General features: G+C 41.4%; 1 protein-coding gene across 1 annotated transcript in view; it reads left to right on the plus strand.

Moving 5' to 3' along the window:
- Positions 1-4,812: 4,812 nt before the first annotated feature.
- LHFPL3 (LHFPL tetraspan subfamily member 3) overlaps positions 4,813-21,295 on the plus strand; it is a gene marked incomplete at both ends in the record, with an annotated part of 373,061 nt that continues 356,578 nt past the window's right edge. Inside the window, one exon of the mRNA XM_082632986.1 lies at positions 4,813-5,251. Coding sequence (XP_082489112.1) covers positions 4,813-5,251 — 439 coding nt within the window. The remainder of the gene's footprint in view (positions 5,252-21,295) is intronic.

Genomic DNA, 21,295 nt, shown 5'->3' on the forward strand with positions numbered 1-21,295 from the left:
GCTTAAAAGGGTTAACAGAGAGATAGTTCTTCTAACATAGGCTGCTGGAGGTGTTCAGCCTTTTAAGAAAACAACCTATGGTTTTAGCTGGTTCTGGAAACATGAAAAGAACTTATAAAAGGGATAACTCTTACACAGAATCCAATTCAAACTAGAGGAAAAAGGTCAGGAAAGAGAATGACTGATATTTCTATTTCCCACTTTTCTTTGTATGTGGAGTTCCACATCTCATTGCAAAGTGGTATAGACCAAGGTGCAGTGAAATCAGAGCCTTGTGATCATTTGATCTTGATTTGTATGGGGCATTGAAACACTCCATCCATCTGATTGCCAATGCTAACCTAGTGACTAAGAAATGTTTCATGATTTCTGTAAAGGTCTTAAAAAAAAAAAGGATTGGGAGAAGGGCAGAGGGAAACCCTTGGTGAGTGAAGAGAGCTTCATTTTTAGAATCTTTATATTCTGGAGTGGGATCTAATATTGGCCTTAATCATTGATTAAGTAACAGATTTTAGAAATCAGCTTTTTCTCCATTTTCCAAGGTCATAGCAATGACTCACCTGAAAATACTAAGTACCCACTGCCTGAAAAATTATAACAATCCTCAGAAAGGATTTTCAATGTTAAGTAAAATGTTTCCATCATCAGAGTCTGATATCTCTTGTTCGGTCTCACGTTATTTTTTTTCCAAGTACTGCGTTTTATCTTTTTTTTTGCAAAGTCATCCTGCAATAGTCTTTGTAGAACAGAATAGAATTTTACTGCAGAAAGGGACCTCAGAATTCCTCTGATGTCCCTCCCCCTTCCTCACCGTAATTCTAGAGATGAGGAAAGGAGCCCCAAGAGCCTTGGTTTCTCATGATTAGGTGAAGACGGTGCTGAGTTTGGATCCCAAGTCCCTTGCCCTCCAAAACATTTATACTCTCCCAAGCCGTCACAGATTAGTTTGGGGTCAAAACATTTAGTCCTTTTACTCACCAGGAATCTTTTGAGTAGTGTTACACAGTCCAACTATTCTTCTTCTGTTTTCTCTTTTATAGCCTTAACATTAAAACACAGTTTGGGGTAAAACTGGGTCTCACTACTGACCCTTTGTGGCAGTAAGAGAAAAACATTTTTAACAGTGAAGTTTGAGATTTGAGTGCTCAGTGTTTCTAATTTGATGGCTGTCAATGCCACTGACTTCTACTAGTTATTTAGCACATATGAATCATGTTATAGTTTCAAAATACTTTTCTATCAATAGTAACTTCTTAGCATGAACCAGGCTAGATTTATTATTTCCTCTTCCCCCAAACAGCTGTCCTGGTCACATCACATTTGATGAATGTAATTAGTTGCCCAGATGCTTAGCTGTCTGAGCTCCTAAAATCTGCATGGTGCCAGACTAAAGCTTTAGATTAAGGATAGGGACAGTCTTATCTCTGGGGTTTCTGGTTGCCAAGGGCAAGGTTGGAGATGGGCAACGGGGGGATTTGGGAAAAAGTAGAAGGACAATCTGCATTCATCGATGGCAACTGAAGAGTTTACATGTATTCCAGTTCTTCCCTGATTCCAAGAGTCTTGGGAGATCCTGCTTCATCCTGGAAACCTTTTGTAGTGCAGGGAAGGATAAAAGTGGGGAGAAAGGCCATTGGGAGGGTTCAGTACACCCTTGACTGACACCTCAAGGAGCAACAACTCTGATTGTCATGGGGAAGGGGTCACTTTAGGTCAGCAATACACCAACACTGGTCTGTTCCTAGTTGCTGTTGATAAGAGGGGACACGTTGAGTGTGTCCCTTGGCATAGTGATACTGAGCATGAACCCAGAGGCAATTCCAAAATTGGAATAAGAATAAGGCTCTCCTTGGGCACGACTCAAATAGAAAAGCTCTTTGAATCACGACATTTGAATCTGAGTCACTCGCCAGTCTTTTCTTGGTCCTGTAAAGTCAATTTAAGCACTGGGATCTAAACCAGGCTTTTTGATTCTCAGCCTTTCCCCTCTCAGCGACCTTCCATCTCAACCACCCTAGAGGAACAGTAAGATCTCTTTTAGGCACTGATTTTAAAGAAAGACCACTTTATACAAGCAGTTTTGGGGGGATTTGAGGGCTTGGAAGAGTCACTAGAAATTACTGTCAGTTCTTGCTGTAAAGCTATCTCTGCCCCTGGGACACATGGCCTGCCAGATGGCCCCATAAATCCAATTACCCTCACCTTTCCTCTTCCTCCTTCCACGTTAAAACACTTCTGATTTTCTGATTTAACAGCAATTTCAGGGGAGTTAAAACAAATGCAACCTAACAGAAGTCCTGACCCTCCATTGCCACCAGTACACTGACGGGGCATCATCACGAATTATATTTTTAGAGACTTGCAAGTGTTAGATTGGGCTGGCTCATATTTAGGTCATCTTCTCTCCCCCTCCTCCTCCCCAATCCCTCTGATTTTTAAAAGACCTTCTGAGAGTCTACAACCAGATTTGTAAGAGGTTCTTAGTCATCGCCTAAACTTTCATGTCTCATGCTACTGTTTAACGCTGTCCTCTTGACTTCCAAAGTCCTGCCTCGTGGACCTTGAACTTCATGCCTATAGGAAAAACTGAATGTAAGATTCCACCACTCACCCTTTTAAATTCCTTCCCAGTTTCAATCCCTTCCTTAGCTTCTGCGTCCCACATCCCTATTTCCACTATCTCCCCCCTCTCCCCATACAATCGTAAATCTTCAGGTTATTAGACGAGGGGCATGGTTGGTCTTCACCACTTAGGGTGTGACCCCTCTTCCATATAATAGCCACTTACGTAGCTGAATGCCTTTTGGAGCTTTCCTTCCTTGGTCCCCAGTAGCCACCCCTCCAAACCGAACCATTCTGAGTGTTCTTACCTCTTCCTGCTAACTTCATGTTCCACCTGGCATCTCACGTGTCTCACTGTCCTATTAAGAAGCTGGGCAGATTGGCCATAATGGCAAGACAGTGTCAAGGAGCTTACGTATGTTTTTGCGTTATAATAAGGTGTGTGATTGAGTGTAGATTGTTTTTTTTTTGTGTGTGTGTGCGGTTCGCGGGCCTCTCACTGTTGTGGCCTCTCCCGTTGGAGAGCAACAGGCTCTGGATGCGCAGGCTCAGCGGCCGTGGCTCACGGGCCCAGCTGCTCCGCGGCATGTGGGATCTTCCCGGAACGGGGCACGAACCCGTGTCCCCTGCATCGGCAGGCGGCCTCTCAACCACTGCGCCACCAGGGAAGCCCTAAATGTAGATTTAAGGGTCAAATTCTCACTGAACTCTCTCCCTCCTGCTCAGAGAACTCAGCAGTCATATGGTTCAGGATGGCTTACCAAAATCTGACGCTGCCATTGAACATTTTGGTTTCACTGCTTTGAGTAGGGGTTACACGTTTTATATCAGAGTCAGAAGGAACCAAAAAAAGTAACAAATAGAAATAAAGAAGGAGCGTTTGAAAGGCAGGGACTGTTAAAAGAGCAACAGAAAGACTGCAAAGTGAAAACATTAAGCTAAGGAAACAGCACAAAGTGCAGGCGTGTATAACAGCAATGCCACATGAAAATGTAAGGGGTTATATATGGATAATTCAGAGGAAATTACTCTGAAAAGAACTTTCTGGTTAGTTGTGGGGTGGGGGAAATACCTGGACAAGGAACGAAAAACAACTATCTGCTGTCGTCGTCATCGTATCCTTAGCACCCAGCCCAGTGCTGCCAATAAATATTTGTATAAGAATTAGAACACTGGCCAAAATACCCGATGCTTTCAGAAAAACTATACAGTTCGGTGACACAGCCACTCCTATGCCCCACAGGCCCCATCTATGGCAGGATTTGTGGGGGAAATGACCTGACTTAAAGGAAAGTATAGGGCATCAATACAGTTGATCTGGCTGCATGGGAAGCGGGGGGTGGGGGGGTAGGACGCGAAGAGGAAATAAGCTCTGCTGAGCTGGTATGAGACCACCCTTGAGGTGTGCCTTTTCCGTTATTGTCTGCCAGTTTCCTGCCCAACTTCTTTCTGTCTCCACCTCGTCGACCCGAGGCCACCGAGGAGTTAGCCGCGGGCGGTGTTCTGTGGTTGTCACTGGGAGTCTCTTGGGGCACCACGCCTCTATTCCTTTGGCGTCTCTCGCCTTCACCTGCCGCGCTGCCCCTCGTGCGTCTGCAGAGAGGCAGAGGTCGAAGCACGTTGCCGTGCGGTGCTTGAAACGCTCTCAGAACGAGCCTCCGGCGCCCGGCCACTAACACCAACCGGGATCCTGGGATCGCCTCTAGGATCCCTGTGGGTGCTCCCGCCCCCTCCTGAGGTCCCCCCTCCCCAACTCTAGGCTTGCATCCCCGGCCCACGCCCGCCACTTGAGGGTCGTCCCAGGGTCGCTGAGGTGCTCCGCGCCGCTGGGCTCGCGGCGTGAAGGGAGGCGGAAGGCGGGAACCGGCGGGGGGGGGGGGCGCCCGAGCTCGCGCGCCAAGACGCCCAGCGCGGGATTTGCCGCCTTCAGCTGCAGCAGCTGCGGCGGCGGCGGCGGCGGCGGGAAGAGGGGCGGAGGGCGGTGAGGAGGGCTGCAGCCCGGGCCAGGAGGGAGGGAGGGAGGGAGGGGGACCGGGAGGCTGTGCCAGGCGAGCCGGAGGGGTGCTCGGCGCTCCCCCGCCCTCCTTCCGGGAGCGAGGATGCAGACTCTGAAACTGGCGCTGCTGGGCTGAGGCGGAGGCAGGGGAGTTGCAGCGCGCGCGGCTCGGTGAGTGTGTCTCCTGAGCGCGGAGAGGCGGGGGGAGGCGGAGGACGAGGAGGAGGAGGAGGAGGAGGAGGAGGAGGGGGAGAATGCCCGGAGCCGCCGCCGCTGCCGCCGCCGCCGCGATGCTCCCGGCTCAGGAGGCTGCCAAGCTGTACCACACCAACTATGTGCGGAACTCGCGGGCCATCGGCGTGCTGTGGGCCATCTTCACCATCTGCTTTGCCATCGTCAACGTGGTGTGCTTTATCCAGCCCTACTGGATCGGCGACGGCGTGGACACCCCGCAAGCCGGCTATTTCGGGCTCTTCCACTACTGCATCGGCAACGGCTTCTCACGGGAGCTGACCTGCAGGGGCAGCTTCACGGACTTCTCCACGCTGCCCTCGGGAGCCTTCAAAGCCGCCTCCTTCTTTATCGGCCTCTCCATGATGCTCATCATCGCCTGCATCATTTGCTTTACCCTCTTCTTCTTCTGCAACACGGCTACGGTGTACAAGATCTGTGCCTGGATGCAGCTTACCTCCGGTGAGTGCGCGCTCACCTCCGCGGAGGCGGGGGGACCCGGGGCGCTCGAGCCGGGGAGGGGCGGGAGTGGGAGGGACAGGGGGGGCCGTGCGCTTGAACCCGCTCAGGCGGGAGCCCTTGGAGGCCGGAATCCCCGGGGTTCCCCAGCCTCGACACCGGCGCCTCGTCCCGGGGCTTTCGAGAACCTCCAAAGTGTGGGGCACGCCACCCAGAGAGACGCGATGGAGGCAGGGCGGTTGCTGGGCCGAGTCCCCTGCGAACTAGAGATGGGGAGAAGAAGCGGGGGCTCAGGGCGCGAGCTGAGGGACTAAGCAGGAGCTGGCAGCGAGGCGAAAAGCGGATTTGGAGTGTTTGTAGTGCAGGGAGGGTCAGCCTGCTCTGTGGCTCTCTGGGACGGTTTCAGTCACCGCTTCTTGAGGGTTGTTGAGAGCTGGAGTGAAGTTGCTTGTCCCGGGAAGTTATAAAATTTTTGTCGTCCATCTGGAGGTGAAGAGATCCGAATTCCGTTTTGGGTTTTACCCTTTTAAGAAAAAATGTAGCTAAGAATGTTCCTTAGCAATTCCCCAATGTCACGTCTTCAGTTTGCTTCCTTGTCAGAGCAAAGGTCCTTCCATTTCATCTTTAAACAGAGAAATCTTGAGGGAATCAAGATTTCTCAAGATCTCAGTTTTGGGGAAGTGGCTTTAGGAAGATGGGCAGAGAGGAAAGCTTGTTTCGTTGGTGTCTCTGATCACTCTTTGCCTGTGGATGATAGATGGTTGCTAGCTGGAGAATATGAGAGTACTTTTTCTGAGCATCAAAGTTACTTTTAACCCAGAAAGGATGGGGGTGCATTTCCTGGTGGCTTTGGAGAATCCTGAAACCAAACTGACTCCTTTCCCTACCTCCCGTGATCCTGATTCCCTTTCTGCTAGCCACCTTGGGTGCCCTGCCTTCTAAAGGCAGACGCCATCCTCCAACACTTGACACCCTCCTGTTTTTGTTTTGATTTTATGGATGGTCTGGTTGTGAAGGGATATAGGATGTCTCAGGCAGCCACATTCTCATTTGTATTTTGTTTTATTTTATTGTTCTCGTTCTTAAAGGTGTTACCTTCAAGATTTTGTCGTTTCTCCTATGCCTGGGAAGGTTTTCTGGGGAGTAGGGCTTTGATCCCTGAGTTTACCAGAATGTTACAGGACGATTAAGTCCTGAAGGGTGCCGACAAGAGCATTAAGTTCATGATCTTATACTGCTAGTTTACTATAGGAGAAGCCTGTGGGAGAATGAACTTGTTTGGAAGTATTTGCTTTGTATTAAGTATGCCTCAGCTGGTTTTGATTTGCCATATACGGTGAACATGTGCACATGAAAGGTAAGAAATGTACACCAGTAGAGAACACCTCCCCAGAAAATATACCATTATTCTTCTGAAATATGAGTTTTCTGCTTTTCCTTCTGGCCTTCCACCCCCAGCTTCTTGAAGCACCCCTCCCCCCATTTTTATATATCATGTTGTCTTTTATGGCCATTTCAAGAGCAGACTAACTTTGAGATTTGGAATAAATTCATATATTATTGTTGTTCTTGGCACTTAGCTCTGGTTTGACTTTGAAGATAGCAGGACGTTGAGGATGCAGATGCTTTAGAAAAAAAGAATTGACCCTGCACAGCTAATTTTAATTTTTCTAAGTTAAATGACCTATTTAGACTGGTGATTCAAATTAGATTCTTTTTCAAAGGTCTGAAAGTAATTTGCAGGTGATTTCTCAACACGTTACAAGGTATTTTATTTTTATGAGATTTTGTGCTCTAAACCAAAGTTGTTGTTTTAAAAAGGAAAGAAAACTATATTTGGTAAAGAATTACCATTTTGAAGTTAATACAAACTGCAACTATTACAATGTTTTTTTCTTTCCTCTTCCTGGAATAGAGCACACAAAAATCATTTATTCTGCAGTAGTGAAATATGATGTCATGTTTTCAGAAATTTGACATCAATATACTGTCCTGTTTCCCATATATCAATGTAAATTGTAATGATAGCCTTTGTACTGATGAAGATATAAGGACATTTACTTCATTTTCGGAGAAGTCCAGATCCCTAAGTCTCTGGCATACTTTAAAAATCTTTATTTTCAATTTATTTGGTATTTTATTTCTAGGTAAACCACAGAAGAACGTAATCGTATTTATTACTGAAGTATATTAATTAAAAAAGAATTGATTATGAATCAAAGTCAATTATATTAAGAGTTAGTTTTATTCACAGATGTTTTTAAAGGATGGGATAAAGAAGGTATATCTGAAGAAAGTCTCGTTTAAGGTGTTTTTCAGGTTTTTAAAGTCTCATGACACTAACAGTAAATTTAACATAATGTATTGTAAGTTACTGTCAAAGTTTAGTTTCTAACCTTTAGGCTCTTTCTTTTTAATGTTAAGAAGCCTTCTCATAATTTAAGTGTACCTAGGCCTCTCAAGTGTAATTTTCTAACTATTAAGATGAGACTTAATGTGCCGTTTGCTTGAGACTGTTTAACCTTCATTGGAAGTCAAATGATTAAGTTGTGTATTTAGTTATCTAAGCATTAACCTCGTATATCAGAGCCAGGTGGAATATCCCATATGAAATGATACACTAAGATGATGAAGCAGGAGACTTTCTTGTGGCAATACAACATCAAGACTTATTCTTTTTATGATTCTGAACAATGAACTAGGAAAAGTACTTTATTTATTGGACCTGAAAATGACGTTGCTTTCTACCTAGATGTGCAAAGCGCACATAATTAATGGTGCTATTATGAACACCTGCCCTCTCCTTCGTGCTCTCCCCTCTGAATCATCATTAACCTCAGTGGAGTGAAACTACAGAATTAGGAGCTAATATGTCACACTTCTTCCAGATATAATCCTGTACTTAGGGACCATGCCAAACATAAAGACTGAAGACAGAAAAATAATGTGTAAAATAAATAATAACAATTAGAGATGCAAAATTTCCCCAATTCACAGAGAGACAACTTATTGAGAAGAAAAGAGAGATGTTTCTTCTTTCTGTATGATTTCTCTACTAATAAGAAAGAGGTAGATCTGTACTTGTCAAGCAGGGGCAATAAAGTACAGATCTTTTTTTTTTTTTTTTTAAATCAGGATGGCAAAGGGATTTTGTCTTTCTGGGAGCTTGACTCTGCTTTCATGTATTTGTTTTCAAATCAGTATTTCAGTCTGTTTCCAAGTCTATGAATAGCCAAGTTTCATAAAGGTGGGGTTTTGTTTGTTTTATTGACTACCAACCATGTCTTAAATTGGTTTCAGAAACGCAAGTTTTACCCATTATAGGCCAATGAAATCTTTTATTTTTTTAATAAGCTAAAGCATTAAGGCAGAATTTAAGGGTTTTAGACATCCACCACAGACTGGTGGAAAACTGCAGATGAGGAGGTACTTGGTTTCATCTGTGAATAAGGGGCACCGGATCCAGTTAGATTTCCATATTTGGTAGGGATAAGATAGGAGGAAGGGTTGCATTCACCAGATCCCTATCTCTGGTCATTCTGAGTGTACCAACAGGAAGGGCCACCAAGATGGCGAGGCTCTGTGGCAAGGGTTAACGGCTGAATTGCTTACTTACCTTCCCCAGCCTCCCAGCCTTAGTTTTTCCCAGCTCTTTTTAATCAGCTTGCTTACTTAAATTTTATACCTTTGTCATTTAGTTGAGATGAGAATCACCTGAGGTAATTGCTGCATTTCTTAACCTGCAGAAGGAGCCTTGGCAATGTTATACCATTCTCTCAGGGCACCTTGCTCTTTTCTTATATATCTTATCAGCATTTGAGATTACAAATGTGTTTGTTTGTTTATTTGTTTAATGTCTGTCTTTTCCAGTATACTGAAAGTTCTTTAAATCCATGTCTGTTTTTCATATAGCATAGAGCTCAAGATCATGGACACTGGAGTAAAAAGATGTGGGTTTGAACACTGGCTCTGGTACTCATTGACTGTATGACCTAGGGAATTAATTTCTCTGTACTTCAGTTGCTCATCTGCAGAGTGAGCATATAATTGTGCTTACCTCAGGAGATTGGTGCAAGGATTAAATAAGCCAAGGTATACAGGAGAACAGTGTCTGGCACATAGTAGGCAAGCAGTATAGCTGTGTTAGGTAGGGTTACTGTTCTTATGTTATTATTACTACTGTCTCTTGGCACACAGTAGTACGTATATGTCTGGCATATAATAGGTATTCATTTTTATTGAGTTAATGAATAAAAAAACGAATGATTAATGGCATGAAGAATGAAAAGAGAAGGAAGTGATTTAAAATGTCCCACATGCCATGTTGGGAAGTGAATACCATATACTTTAAAAGCCATGGTGCTCATCTTTCTCATTGGTTTGTAGCATCAGCGGTAATTGCACTAAAGGAATTCTTCCAGAATTCTTTGATGCCAGTGGTTGTGACTTGACAGCCTAACCCATGATGAGCTTATTCCCAAATGGAGGGTTCTTCTGATGCATAGGTAATGATCTTTATTACAATGCTAGGATATAATTAATTATATCTTAGGATTCAGCAACATTTCCCTTACCTTTTAGTTCCTCATGAAAAAAAAATCATGTTATTCAAAATGGAGGTTTTATGTAAGGATCAAAAGGTCAGGCTTTCTTTCATAAGAGAGGGGACTCCTGTTCCAGGTTGGGTTTCCTTGCACGCCTATAGGAGCAATCTGGACAGGAGAAGAGGATATGTCTTCCAGGCTTTCCTTTCTTCTTTCTGGGCGTCAGAGCAGATGTGCTCTTCTTGGACGTGCAGGCTGGCTCAGATGGGTGGCCCAGCATGTGCAGAGCTCTGATGGGGAACTCTGAAGAGAGGACAAGGTCGGGATTTACTCAAGTTCAGGACCATCATCACCAGTTCTTTATTTGGGTGGTGCTGAGCATGTGAGAAAGTGAGGTCTTGCCTCCTGGAGCTGCTAATCCATCCTAAGTTCAGAGTTATGGCCCTGAAGAGGGGTTTTTCCTCTGCCAGAGCATTTCAAATACTCCCCCAGATTGCAGAGAAGAATGTGTACCCCCAGGGAAGGCAGTTTTCATTTTCTTACAACGCATTTCACTTATAAGAATTTTCGATTTACCAAGCCAAACTTACAAGAAAATGATTTGAAATGAGAATTTAGAAACTGTTGGGGTTTTTTTTTTGCTTTTATGTAGTATGACAAGGACTATGACAATGAAGAGATGTTGGAAAACATAGTAATGTGAATATCAAATGATTTTTATAACAGTGAGATTTTAAGTGAACATTTGTGAAAAATAACAGACCCCCATATAACCCATAGGTATATTATTAGGTGGTTTCTTTTCTTGGTGTGAGGCTCCACATTTAACAGCTTTTTTCCATTGTAAAAATGTTAAAAAGGTGCTTATATGCATTTATAAATTATATATATATATATATATATATATATATATATATACACACACACACATACATATATAACCAGAATATGGTATCAGGTGCTTAACATGAAAATGATTTTTTAGTGATTTGGTGCTTCTGTTTAGTGTGATGACATCATGCAGTAAAGAGAATCCAGGTGGCCAGGCCAGTATGTTACATTTTATGTACATACCTTAGAAATCTTAAAAGTGAGTAAAATTTTAAATGAAAAAACCCCCCAAAAACAAACAAACCCCAACCCAGGAGAGCATACAGCTATAGTTGCAACATGTGGCTCAGTGCCCTTCTGCGTGTGGTGTGAGGAGATAAACTATGGGAGAGGAGTAGAGAGACTTCAGATCGCACTGGCATGAAGCAGAGAACACTCCAGGAGAATTCTAATTTGGGGGCTTCATAGCATTATAACTGGGAGAGTTTTTTTTTTTTTTTTTTTTTTGCGGTATGCGGGCCTCTCACTGTTGTGGCCTCTCCCGTTGCGGAGCACAGGCTCCGGATGCACAGGCCCAGCGGCCATGGCTCACGGGCCCAGCCGCTCCGCGGCATATGGGATCCTCCCAGACCGGGGCACGAACCCGTATCCCCTGCATCGGCAGGCGGACTCTCAACCACTGCGCCACCAGGGAGGCCCATAACTGGGAGAGTTTTAAAGTGCAATTTCCATAATATATTTGAACTTTAGGGGTCAGCACCAGGTTTAATTAATGTGATTTTTCCTTATAATAAATCAACTGGAGGTTTTATTTGACATGACGAAAGACAAAGGAGCTGACCTTTATTCTTAATAATAACAAGAAGATATTAATAATGACAGAAAGCTAAGAGGCTAAGAGGCCGGTTCACATAGCAAATAGTAGGTAAGTTATTTGATGATTTAAACATAAAGCTGTTATGAAAAGTCATTAGGGCATTTTGAGGAAAGAAAGAAACAACACCAACCTCCCCCAGCATCCTAAATGTTTACATAACTAATATCATGCAGCTCTCAAATTATGATTACGATTCTGTGATGCTTGTAACTGCACAAGGTCACAGCACCATCCATAGTTAAATTGTCCTAACTGTAATCTTGAGCACATTTCTCATTGCTTCTGCTAAAATAAAACAGAAGAATGAGTAGCTTGCAAGAGGAAGATAAATAATTTTTTGATCCGTATAGATATGAACCATATCTAATTACTATTGAGCAGAACGAAAAAAGAAAGCAGACGTTTTTGAAATGGAGTTGCTGGTGTGGAATTGCCAGAATGGGTCTCTCGAGCCTGGATTCTGATATCATTCCTAATGAAACCAGGTCTGCAGTAGTGTAGGGACTGTCTGTGTGTTCTTAATAGGAGAAAAGATCCTAAATGATAGGCTGTATGAAGTTAGTCTAATTGCATGAAATTTTGAGATTATGACTTATCAATGAAAGGGCTAGTGGAAGAGTAGGGAAAGGTAGTGAAATGAATAATAAATAGTTGTAGATCAGAAAAGAGGCCTTAGCTCAAAGGCAGACATGCAGAGCTTAACTAATCAGAAAAGTTTCACACTAGAAAATGATGGCAAACAGGAGCTTGAAGGGAACTCAACTTTGGCTTTAGTACAGAATGCATCATAGGCCTGTTTACTAAAGTGTCTGGAAACTCCTGCAGTGGGGTGCTTTGTATGGCCTTTTTTTGGTTTCAATGAAGATCAAGAGTGAGGTTGTAAAAATCAGAGTGGGAAATGTGTATCATCATTGACAGGAGGCTCAGTATTTGAAACACAGGCAAATAGATCCAGATGTGAAGAATGACAGGGACATAGAAGAGTGACAGCAAAAATAAATGAAGTATGAATAGAGAAGACATGAAGAACTTCAAGGTTGAAAAGCCTGTGAAAGTTGATAACATCAAAAGCCCGTTGAATTTGATATCATCAATGGCTTAAAAATGTATTGACACAGGGCTTCCCTGGTGTCACAGTGGTTGAGAGTCCGCCTGCCGATGCAGGGAACACGGGTTCGTGCCCCGGTCTGGGAAGATCCCACATGTCGCGGAGCGGCTGGGCCCGCGAGCCATGGCCGCTGAGCCTGCGCGTCCGGAGCCTGTGCTCCGCAACGGGAGAGGCCACAACAGTGAGAGGCCCGCGTACAGCAAAAAAAAAAAAAAAAAAAAAAAAGTATTGACACAGGATAAGCAGAGAGCTGGAATATGCGTTACAGTGCAAAGCTGTGTGCAAATCCCAATTATCAAGAAAGAAGAATTATCGGGCTTCCCTGGTGGCGCAGTGGTTGAGAGTCCGCCTGCCGATGCAGGGGACGCGGGTTCACGTCCCGGTCTGGGAAGATCCCACATGCCGCGGAGCGGCTGGGCCCGTGAGCCATGGCCGCTGGGCCTGCGCGTCCGGAGCCTGTGCTCCGCAACGGGAGGGGCCACAACAGTGAGAGGCCCGCGTACCGCAAAAAAAAAAAAAAAAAAAAAAAAAAAGAAAGAAGAATTATGGCTCCACCCCCCGCCCCCTGTAGGAAGTTGCAGTAGATTCTAAAATCAAGCTATACAAAGAGAGACATGATAGAGGTTCTTGTATGGCAGATGCAAACATAGAGGATTAAATAAGTCACCCTAAGGAAAAAAAAGGTCATTGTAAAATTTGATAAATAGCATTCCTCCAGTTTCTCTTTGAAATTCTAGTTCCAGATTGCGAAGCTAAATTGATTTCTATAATGCCTTTAGTGGGAAAGGGAACTTACAGTGAGCATTTAGGGTAAATATATTTGCAGAGCATTTTAAGAACATATACAGTTATAAGCTAGATTAATTGAATTTATCTAAATTTCAGATGATTAATAACCAGCAATATTGTGATCTGTGTAATGCTACATATTATTTAACTGAGTGTCCATGTTTTAACCAGTTGACTGGACAAGATGTAGTACTGACTAGTTGGCATTTTTAAAAACCTTCATAGAGAAAGAATTGCTGTACTGTAACGTTTTACAAACCATGGTTGGTGACCCTTTGATAGGTCATGATATCAGTTTAGTAGATAATGATCAGCGTTAAAGCTTGGATTAAAAAAGAATAGAAAATGTGAATGCAATGCAGATAATAAGGGTTTTGTGAAAACTTTATTTCCTAAAATATTTACATATGTGTATGTGGACTAGATTGCAATGTATTGCTTACTATGGGCTGTATTCAAAATGTGTGAAAGATGCTATTCCAGAGAAAAGATGATGTAGTATGAATTTAGAAAAATAATCACCTCTTGTTTGGAAAACTGTGAAAGTTTGCACCAATTCATAGGTAATTTTGCATTAAAGGGCAGATTAGGTTTTTTCCTATACCTAATCTAAACAATTTGAGACATTTTTCTTATCTCACTTCCATTAATGACTTAATGCTAATGTACCCCAATTAAATTGTGGGTTGAATGAAAATAAGAATTATTTTTTCTAGATGTGATTTGATTGACCATTTATGTGAAAAAAATGACATGGTCATAAAGCAACAATCTGTCTAAGCAAACATTTAAATAAGTATGATTAACCCAGTGCCAAGTGAATATAGACTCACAGGCTTTTAGAAGTTGGAGAGATATTAAAAATTATTTAGCAGTCTCCTCATTTCCTCGATAAAGAAATAATAATGGTAAATACTATTAAGCAACTACCATTTGCAAAAACCTTAGTATATTTAGTTTGTATATTTAACCTTCACAACAAACCTACAAGGTTGGAATTATTATATACATTTGCATATGAAGAAATTGAGGCTTAAAAAATTGTTCAAGGTCACAGAGCCAGTAAATGATTTGAACAAAAATCAGACTCTCCCCCTGTTTGACAGAATATTTTGCGTCTGAGGCTCAGAGAAATTGTCTTGCCAAAATTACACCTTGATAGAGTTGAAACTAACACATCTGATTCCCAGTGCAGTGCCTTTCTGTCACTTTCTTTTTCCTCCTAACTTAAATGTGCATTTGCAATATTTTGTATCAACATGAAAGGAAGGTTCTGGTATTTACAGGAAAAATATCTACATGTTTATCAGGCTTCCCTCTTCAAGCATACTTAGGTGTGATGAGGTACTCCTCATCCTATCCTTCTCATTTTCATAATCTAGAGCCTGAGTGGTTCTTTACCCACATTGTCCCCTTGGTTATATCTCAGATCTCCTTGCTGTTATTCTTTGAGTGTGAATTCCTGTGGGAATGTCCACATTACTGGCTCTGTGTCATCCATTTCTGCCCTGCGTCAAATGTAGAAACATTCTTAATAGGTTTGCTTATTGATGGTAATGGTGAAGGTGGTGATAGTAGACAGGATCACCAGGTCACAGACACAGTTCCAGAAAGGGTAAAAATAGACTTGGGCAGCTTTTGGAGGCATTAGGGAACTGGGTGTAGATTTGCATCTTGACTTGGCTGCTTATTGGCTGAATGATTTTGGCCAAGTCGTCTAACTACTCTTGACTTTCCATTTTCTTGATGTCATTTTTCTAAAGTTAACATAATTGTATTTTGGATACATAAAAAGAGGCTGTAGGTTTTGGACATTAAAAACATATCATCTGCTAACCAAGTGTTGCTATGCCTTTATCAATAAAGTGAATATTAGGAAAACCATCAAAGACAGGGTGAAATTAAAGGAGGAAGCAAGTAGGGAACAATTGTAGACAGATATCTAGAGTTAGATTTCCTCAGTATAATGAGACTTTAAATAAAAACACCTGGGACTTCCCTGGTGGCACACTGTGGTTTAGAATCCGCCTGCTGATGCAGGGGACACAGGTTCGATCCCTGGTCTGGGAAGATCCCACATGCCACGGAGCAACTAAGCCCATGTCCCACTACTACCGAGCCTGCACTCTAGAGCCCAAGAGCCACAACTACTGAGCCCACGTGCCACAACTACTGAAGCCCGCATGCCTAGAGCCTGTGCTCCGCAACAAGAGAAGCCACTGCAATGAGAAGCCCACTCACTGCAACGAAGAGTATCCCCCGCTCGCCGTGACTAGAGAAGGCCAGCATGCAACAACGAAGGCCCAACGCAGCCAAAAATAAATAAATTAATTAAAAATAAATAAATTAAAACACCTATGTTCTTAGGATTATTGAATTAATGCATGTAAAACAATTAGAACTGGACCTGGTACACAGTAAGCACTCAATAAACGTTAGCTATGATTGGCATTGTTGTTTTCATTACTACTACTAAAGAAAGCAGGGCTGGAGAAGTGGTGAGTGTTCAGAAAACTTAGTAGACAGAAAAATTGGACTCACAATACACAACTTAAAGGAGGATAATTGCATTTCACAACTTGTATATGCCAGACCTACCACATTCTGAGGATCAAGAAAGATAATGGCTGTGAAAGCCTTTTAGAAACTGCAGTGTTATATAAATGCCATTGTGATTCCTAGAATAAATTTTGTACATTACTAAGAAAACACCATATTCAGTTAAGAGTTTAATTTTGTGTTGACAGGGTCTAGCTCTTCCATTTTATTTGTCTACAGCAGTGACTCAAAACTAACAAGAATATATTTTGGAGATAATGTTGAACTATTTAATAAGTTCAACTGAACTAACCTGAAAAAGGAAGCCATGTTTTTTTGGTTTTTTTTAGCGGTACGCGGGCCTCTCACTGTTGTGGCCTCTCCCATTGCGGAGCACAGGCTCCGGACGCGCAGGCTCAGCGGCCGTGGCTCACGGGCCCAGCCACTCCGTGGCATGTGGGATCCTCCTGGACCGGGGCACGAACCCGTGTCCCCTGCAGTGGCAGGCGGACTCTCAACCACTGCGCCACCAGGGAAGCCCAAAGAAGCCATGTTTTGAAGGCAATGTGGACCAGACAATCTTCTGATTATGTCAAGACCTAAGCACTTAGGCATTCTTGTTAAGTTCCCCCCAACTGACAGAGAAATGTTATCAGGTATTACCTCTTCACAAAAGAAAAATTGAATATTCTCTATCTCTAATAACATCATGTAACAGGAACAAATCAGAAGAAGCATTTTATTCTGTGTTATTTTACATGTAACTGTAATATATTGAAAATTAGGTTTCTCAATATGATATCTGTGAATCTTTATTTTTCTTCCTAAAGAAAATAGTGATTTAAGATTCTCAGATTTATGCTCAAATGAAGATTGTGTTGCTCTGTTTTTCATTAGCATGTTAATTCCTTGTATTTCTTTAGCTTTTCTAAAGAAGGTTTTAAAAAAGCTCAACATTGTTTCTTATTAATAGTCTCCTTTCAGGTTTAAACTCATCAGCTTATTGTAAAATGAGAGTATCCATTTGTTATGACTACACCTATGACTATGACCCAAACTGCTGGATTGAATAATGAACAAATGAACATTCTCTGTTCTACATAGTATCAAGATCCCTTTTGTGGTGAATATCCAGAGCTGAGGTTGACAAGAGAACTTATTAAATAAGCATTCTCCATCAGACCATTTGCTTCTAGAGATGCTGGTGAAGAGATGCTGGTGAGCACTGCTGGGCAGCCTCCCAACTGCATCCTGCAGGGCATAGTGAATAGCTCTGCTCTTGCAGACCTCTCAGTCTGCTGGAAAGGGCTCTCCAGCAAGATGAGCTGGGATGGGGAAATGGGCCAGGATCTGTCCAGCTCTGGTTCAGTTTACTGAAGACCCCTCCATGCACTGCAAGATGGGCTCTAGAGGGAGCTCCAGCCCTGTCATCTTCTCAGAACTTTCCTTTTTATAGGGTCAGGTCCAGAGTCATTTTCTGCCTGACACTATGTGTAAGATAGCATTTTAGAGCATGGAGGGTGGAGGATAAAATATGAAGGCTGACAAAGAAAAGGCATTCATCCAAAATGCAAGCAGTAGACGGGAACACTCATTTACCTATGAGGAAAAAGCCAGCTCCTCCTGGGCTTTTTTACAGTCCCTTGCCTTGATATAAATTCTTTGAAATTACTCTCTGTAACTTATCTGACTTGTTAAGAAGCTGTTGTGACTTTCCACTGATCTACTCTTTTTAGAGGACTCATTGGGATGGTCTTTCTCCCCTCTTCAGGACAGCTACTGAAGACAGTAGCTGTCTTCAGGACAGCTACTCCTCAAAACACCTGAACATTTTGGCTATGGTTTCTCAGCTTGGAGATGGACACTTTGGAATAACTTGGACATCCCTGGAGAATTAGCAGGTCACTGGAGACCTGCTAATATTAGGTTACTGTAGAATTCAAAAGAAGTTGAGGCATACAGAACTGCAGGATTCTAAATAGCTGTTTGATCTTGGTGGTCATGAACAATGCATTATGGTTGCAGGTTGCGTCTCTGTGTTACTGAACCAAACTTGGGTCCACTCACCCACTCGAAATAAAGCCAATCTGCTGACACCAGGTTGTGGTGAAGGAAAGTGCAGTGCTAACTGTAGGACGCCAAGCAAGGAGTTCAGGACAGCTACTCCTCAAAACACCTGAATTCCCTGATGGGTTTCAGCAAAGTATTTTTAAAGGCAAGGTGAGGTAGGGGTGTGCATGTGATCAGCTCATGCACAATTCTCTGACTGGCTGATGGTGAGGACAGGGCAGTGTCACAGGTTAACTTTATCAATCCTTAGGCGCCAGTAGGGCTGGGGGCTAGTGCTCATGATCATCAAGTAGTTAATTTCTTCCATTTGGCGGTGGTTTTAGCCTCTGTAAAACAACTCAGGAAATGTGCATCAGATATTATTATCTAGGTACTTCAGAGAGGAGCTACAGCAGAGGATATGGGGGAGGGGTCTGTCCTGGGAAGTTTCCATAGGGTTCTGCTTGGTTACATCTGCAGCAGCCTGAGCATGTTTTGAAATTTAAAAAAAAAAAAAAAAAGTAGAATTGGAAATACGATTTCTTGGGAAACTTCAGGGACTTTGCAGAATTTAAAAATAATGTTTACAATAACTTAGAACATGGACCCCAGCCATAAGCAAGTAATGCTTCACATGATCAGAATGAAAAACTCGGCACTTAATTTCGTTACTAGTGCCTACCTACATATTCTAGTCTCCATTTCCTTAAACACAACAGTAACAAAAAAGAGAATGAATGAGTGCCTGCTGTATTCATACATACCTTTCTCCACTGGAAGCCACTCAAAGAACACACAAATTCCGTTCTTTTCTTTAAAAAAAAAAAAGGAACCTGAACTCAGTCTGGTTTCTATTTTGTCTCTTTGGGAACCAGAAATACAGAAAGTTCTTTAGAGGAAAACTTTCAAAAAGCACACTTCCCTGCTCAATATCAAGCCTTTTTTTTTCCATCTCATGCTCAGAAAGCATTCTTTTTAATCCTCCTCAGATTTCCCCCTCATTAGCGCCAATGTTCCACTCTGCCCCCAGTGCCCTCTAAAGTGTCTGTGCCTGAACAGACCAAGCAGAAAATCTGGAACTGTCTGGATATTGTGGTTCAATAGAGAACATTAAGCATTGCTGTGGGGCCTCTTAGAATTTGGGGGCTGAATTTAACGTGCATAGAACAAAGGGGAAGAATTCTGCAATCAAGTGAGTTCATTTGATGAAGGCTGTTCCTTTCCTTTGTGTACTGTTAAAGAATTGATTTTTTTACAAAAGATTTCTAAAAAACCAACCTAATGATGCAGGAGGTGGTCCCTTTACACTAAAGTTTTAATTGTGATGGATTTTACTCAGGAAATAGAATGTCTCATATATAATTTTTTCTCTCTAAGTCTCACTGGGATGTGAGCAGTTCATTTGGAATTTATTCCCAAATGTGTTAAACTATGACCTAAGTTTAGTGTAGAAATATGACGTATATGAAGGCAAACATGAACTTGTACAATGGAAGATAAGGTGATTTAAATTTCTATAGTAGTTACAATGTTATTTAGACTAGCCATCATTCTGGATTTGTTTAACATTTGCAGAATGAATCATTGTTTCAATTCATCTGCAAACATGTTATGAATAATATGTTTTATATTGTGTGTATGTGCCTGTGTGTGTTTGTGTATAGAGTTTAAAAACAATAATGACCATTTGTGTATCTGCTATCCACTTTCCTGATTATAACCACCCAGAGGTAGCTGCTTCTCTGAGTTTTGTGTTATTACCCTACATTCCTTATAGTTGTATCACTAACGTACATATTCCCGAGTAACATGTTGTTTAATTTTTGTCTTTTTCTGCTTTTAAAGGAAATGTTTTTAATATTTCACTATTTAGCATGACATATGCTGTAGATTTTTTTTTGCAAATACTATTTATTAGGTTAAGGAGGTTCTCTTGTATTCCTACATTGATAAGAAGTTTTTAGATTGTGAATATATATTGAAATTTATTGAATGAATTTTCTGTAGCTATTGAGGTAATCGAATGACTTCTGACTAGTATATATTGATGAGATGAATTACAATACTGGATTTTCTGATTTGAAATATTGCATTTTTTAAAACAAAGCCAACTTTCACATACATTGTGAGACTCGGCAGTCTCTAATATTTTATTTATTATTTTTTAAAGTATTTTCATGAGTAAGGCTTTTGTTTTTTGGGTTGTCATACTGTCATTATCTAGTTTGGGTATCAGAGTTATGTAAGATTCATAAAAGTATTTGAGAAGTCTCTTTTCTTTGAAAGAATTTGTGAACCATTGGAATTATCCGTTCCTTGAATGTTTAATAGAATTAACTTGTAAAAGTGTCTGGGCCTGGTGTTTCCTTGAGGAAGATTTTAAACTACTGATTACATTTCTTTAATTGTTATAGAATCATTCAGTTTTTTCATTTCATCTTCAGCCAGTTTTTAAAGATATATTTTTCTAAGAATTTGTCCATTTCATCTACCCTGTCAAATTTACTGGCATAAAGTTGTTCATACTATACTCTTAAAATAGTTGAAGTTGTTCGTTGGCGTCCTATTTTCTTTAGATAAATTTTGCCAAAAGTTTGTCAGATTTATTAGTCTTTTTACTTATTTATTTTTAATTTTTTTAATTAGTCTTTTTAAAAGAACCAACTTTGTTGTTCTTCTCCATTACATACCTCTGTTCTATAGCATTAAGTTTTGTTTTTATTTTTTATTTCACTTCTTCTGTTTTCTTTGGGCTTATTCTTTTGTTCTTTTTCTAACTTCTTAGTTGGTTACTGAGCTCATTGATATTTAGCTGCTACAAACTTACAGAAAAAATGGTTTATCCATAATGAGACTTTTGAAGAGATTGCCTTTAAAAGTTTTTATTAGGAATTGCATGCAACCATCTCAAGTGTGACATAAAATGAAAAAATATATACATTCATGAAAGAAAGTTCAAGTTACTTAAAAAGTATTTACAAATATTCTAATGGCAGGTTTATACAAATTCAGTATATTTAATACTTTACAATTTATTTTTCTTATATAAAGTAAATATAATGAATGTTTTTGCAAAGTTACATATAAATGCTCCCAAATACTCTCCCATTTATTCTAGCAATTGCTATTATAATAATTTCATTTTCGATATGTATCATGGTATGAAAAACATGAGAAAAAACCCTTAGCCACTAAGGGTCAGTTGATGCCACCAAGGTCCGTGTTAGCTTTGGTGTTCAGTTTCTTCTCTGAAATTTTTCTTACCTGTATGGATTTCTCCTACTTTACTATTGCTAAGCCATGCTCATTAA

This window comes from Mesoplodon mirus (assembly GCF_964341445.2).
Source record: "Mesoplodon mirus genome assembly, chromosome: 9".
Classification (NCBI taxonomy): domain Eukaryota; kingdom Metazoa; phylum Chordata; class Mammalia; order Artiodactyla; family Ziphiidae; genus Mesoplodon; species Mesoplodon mirus.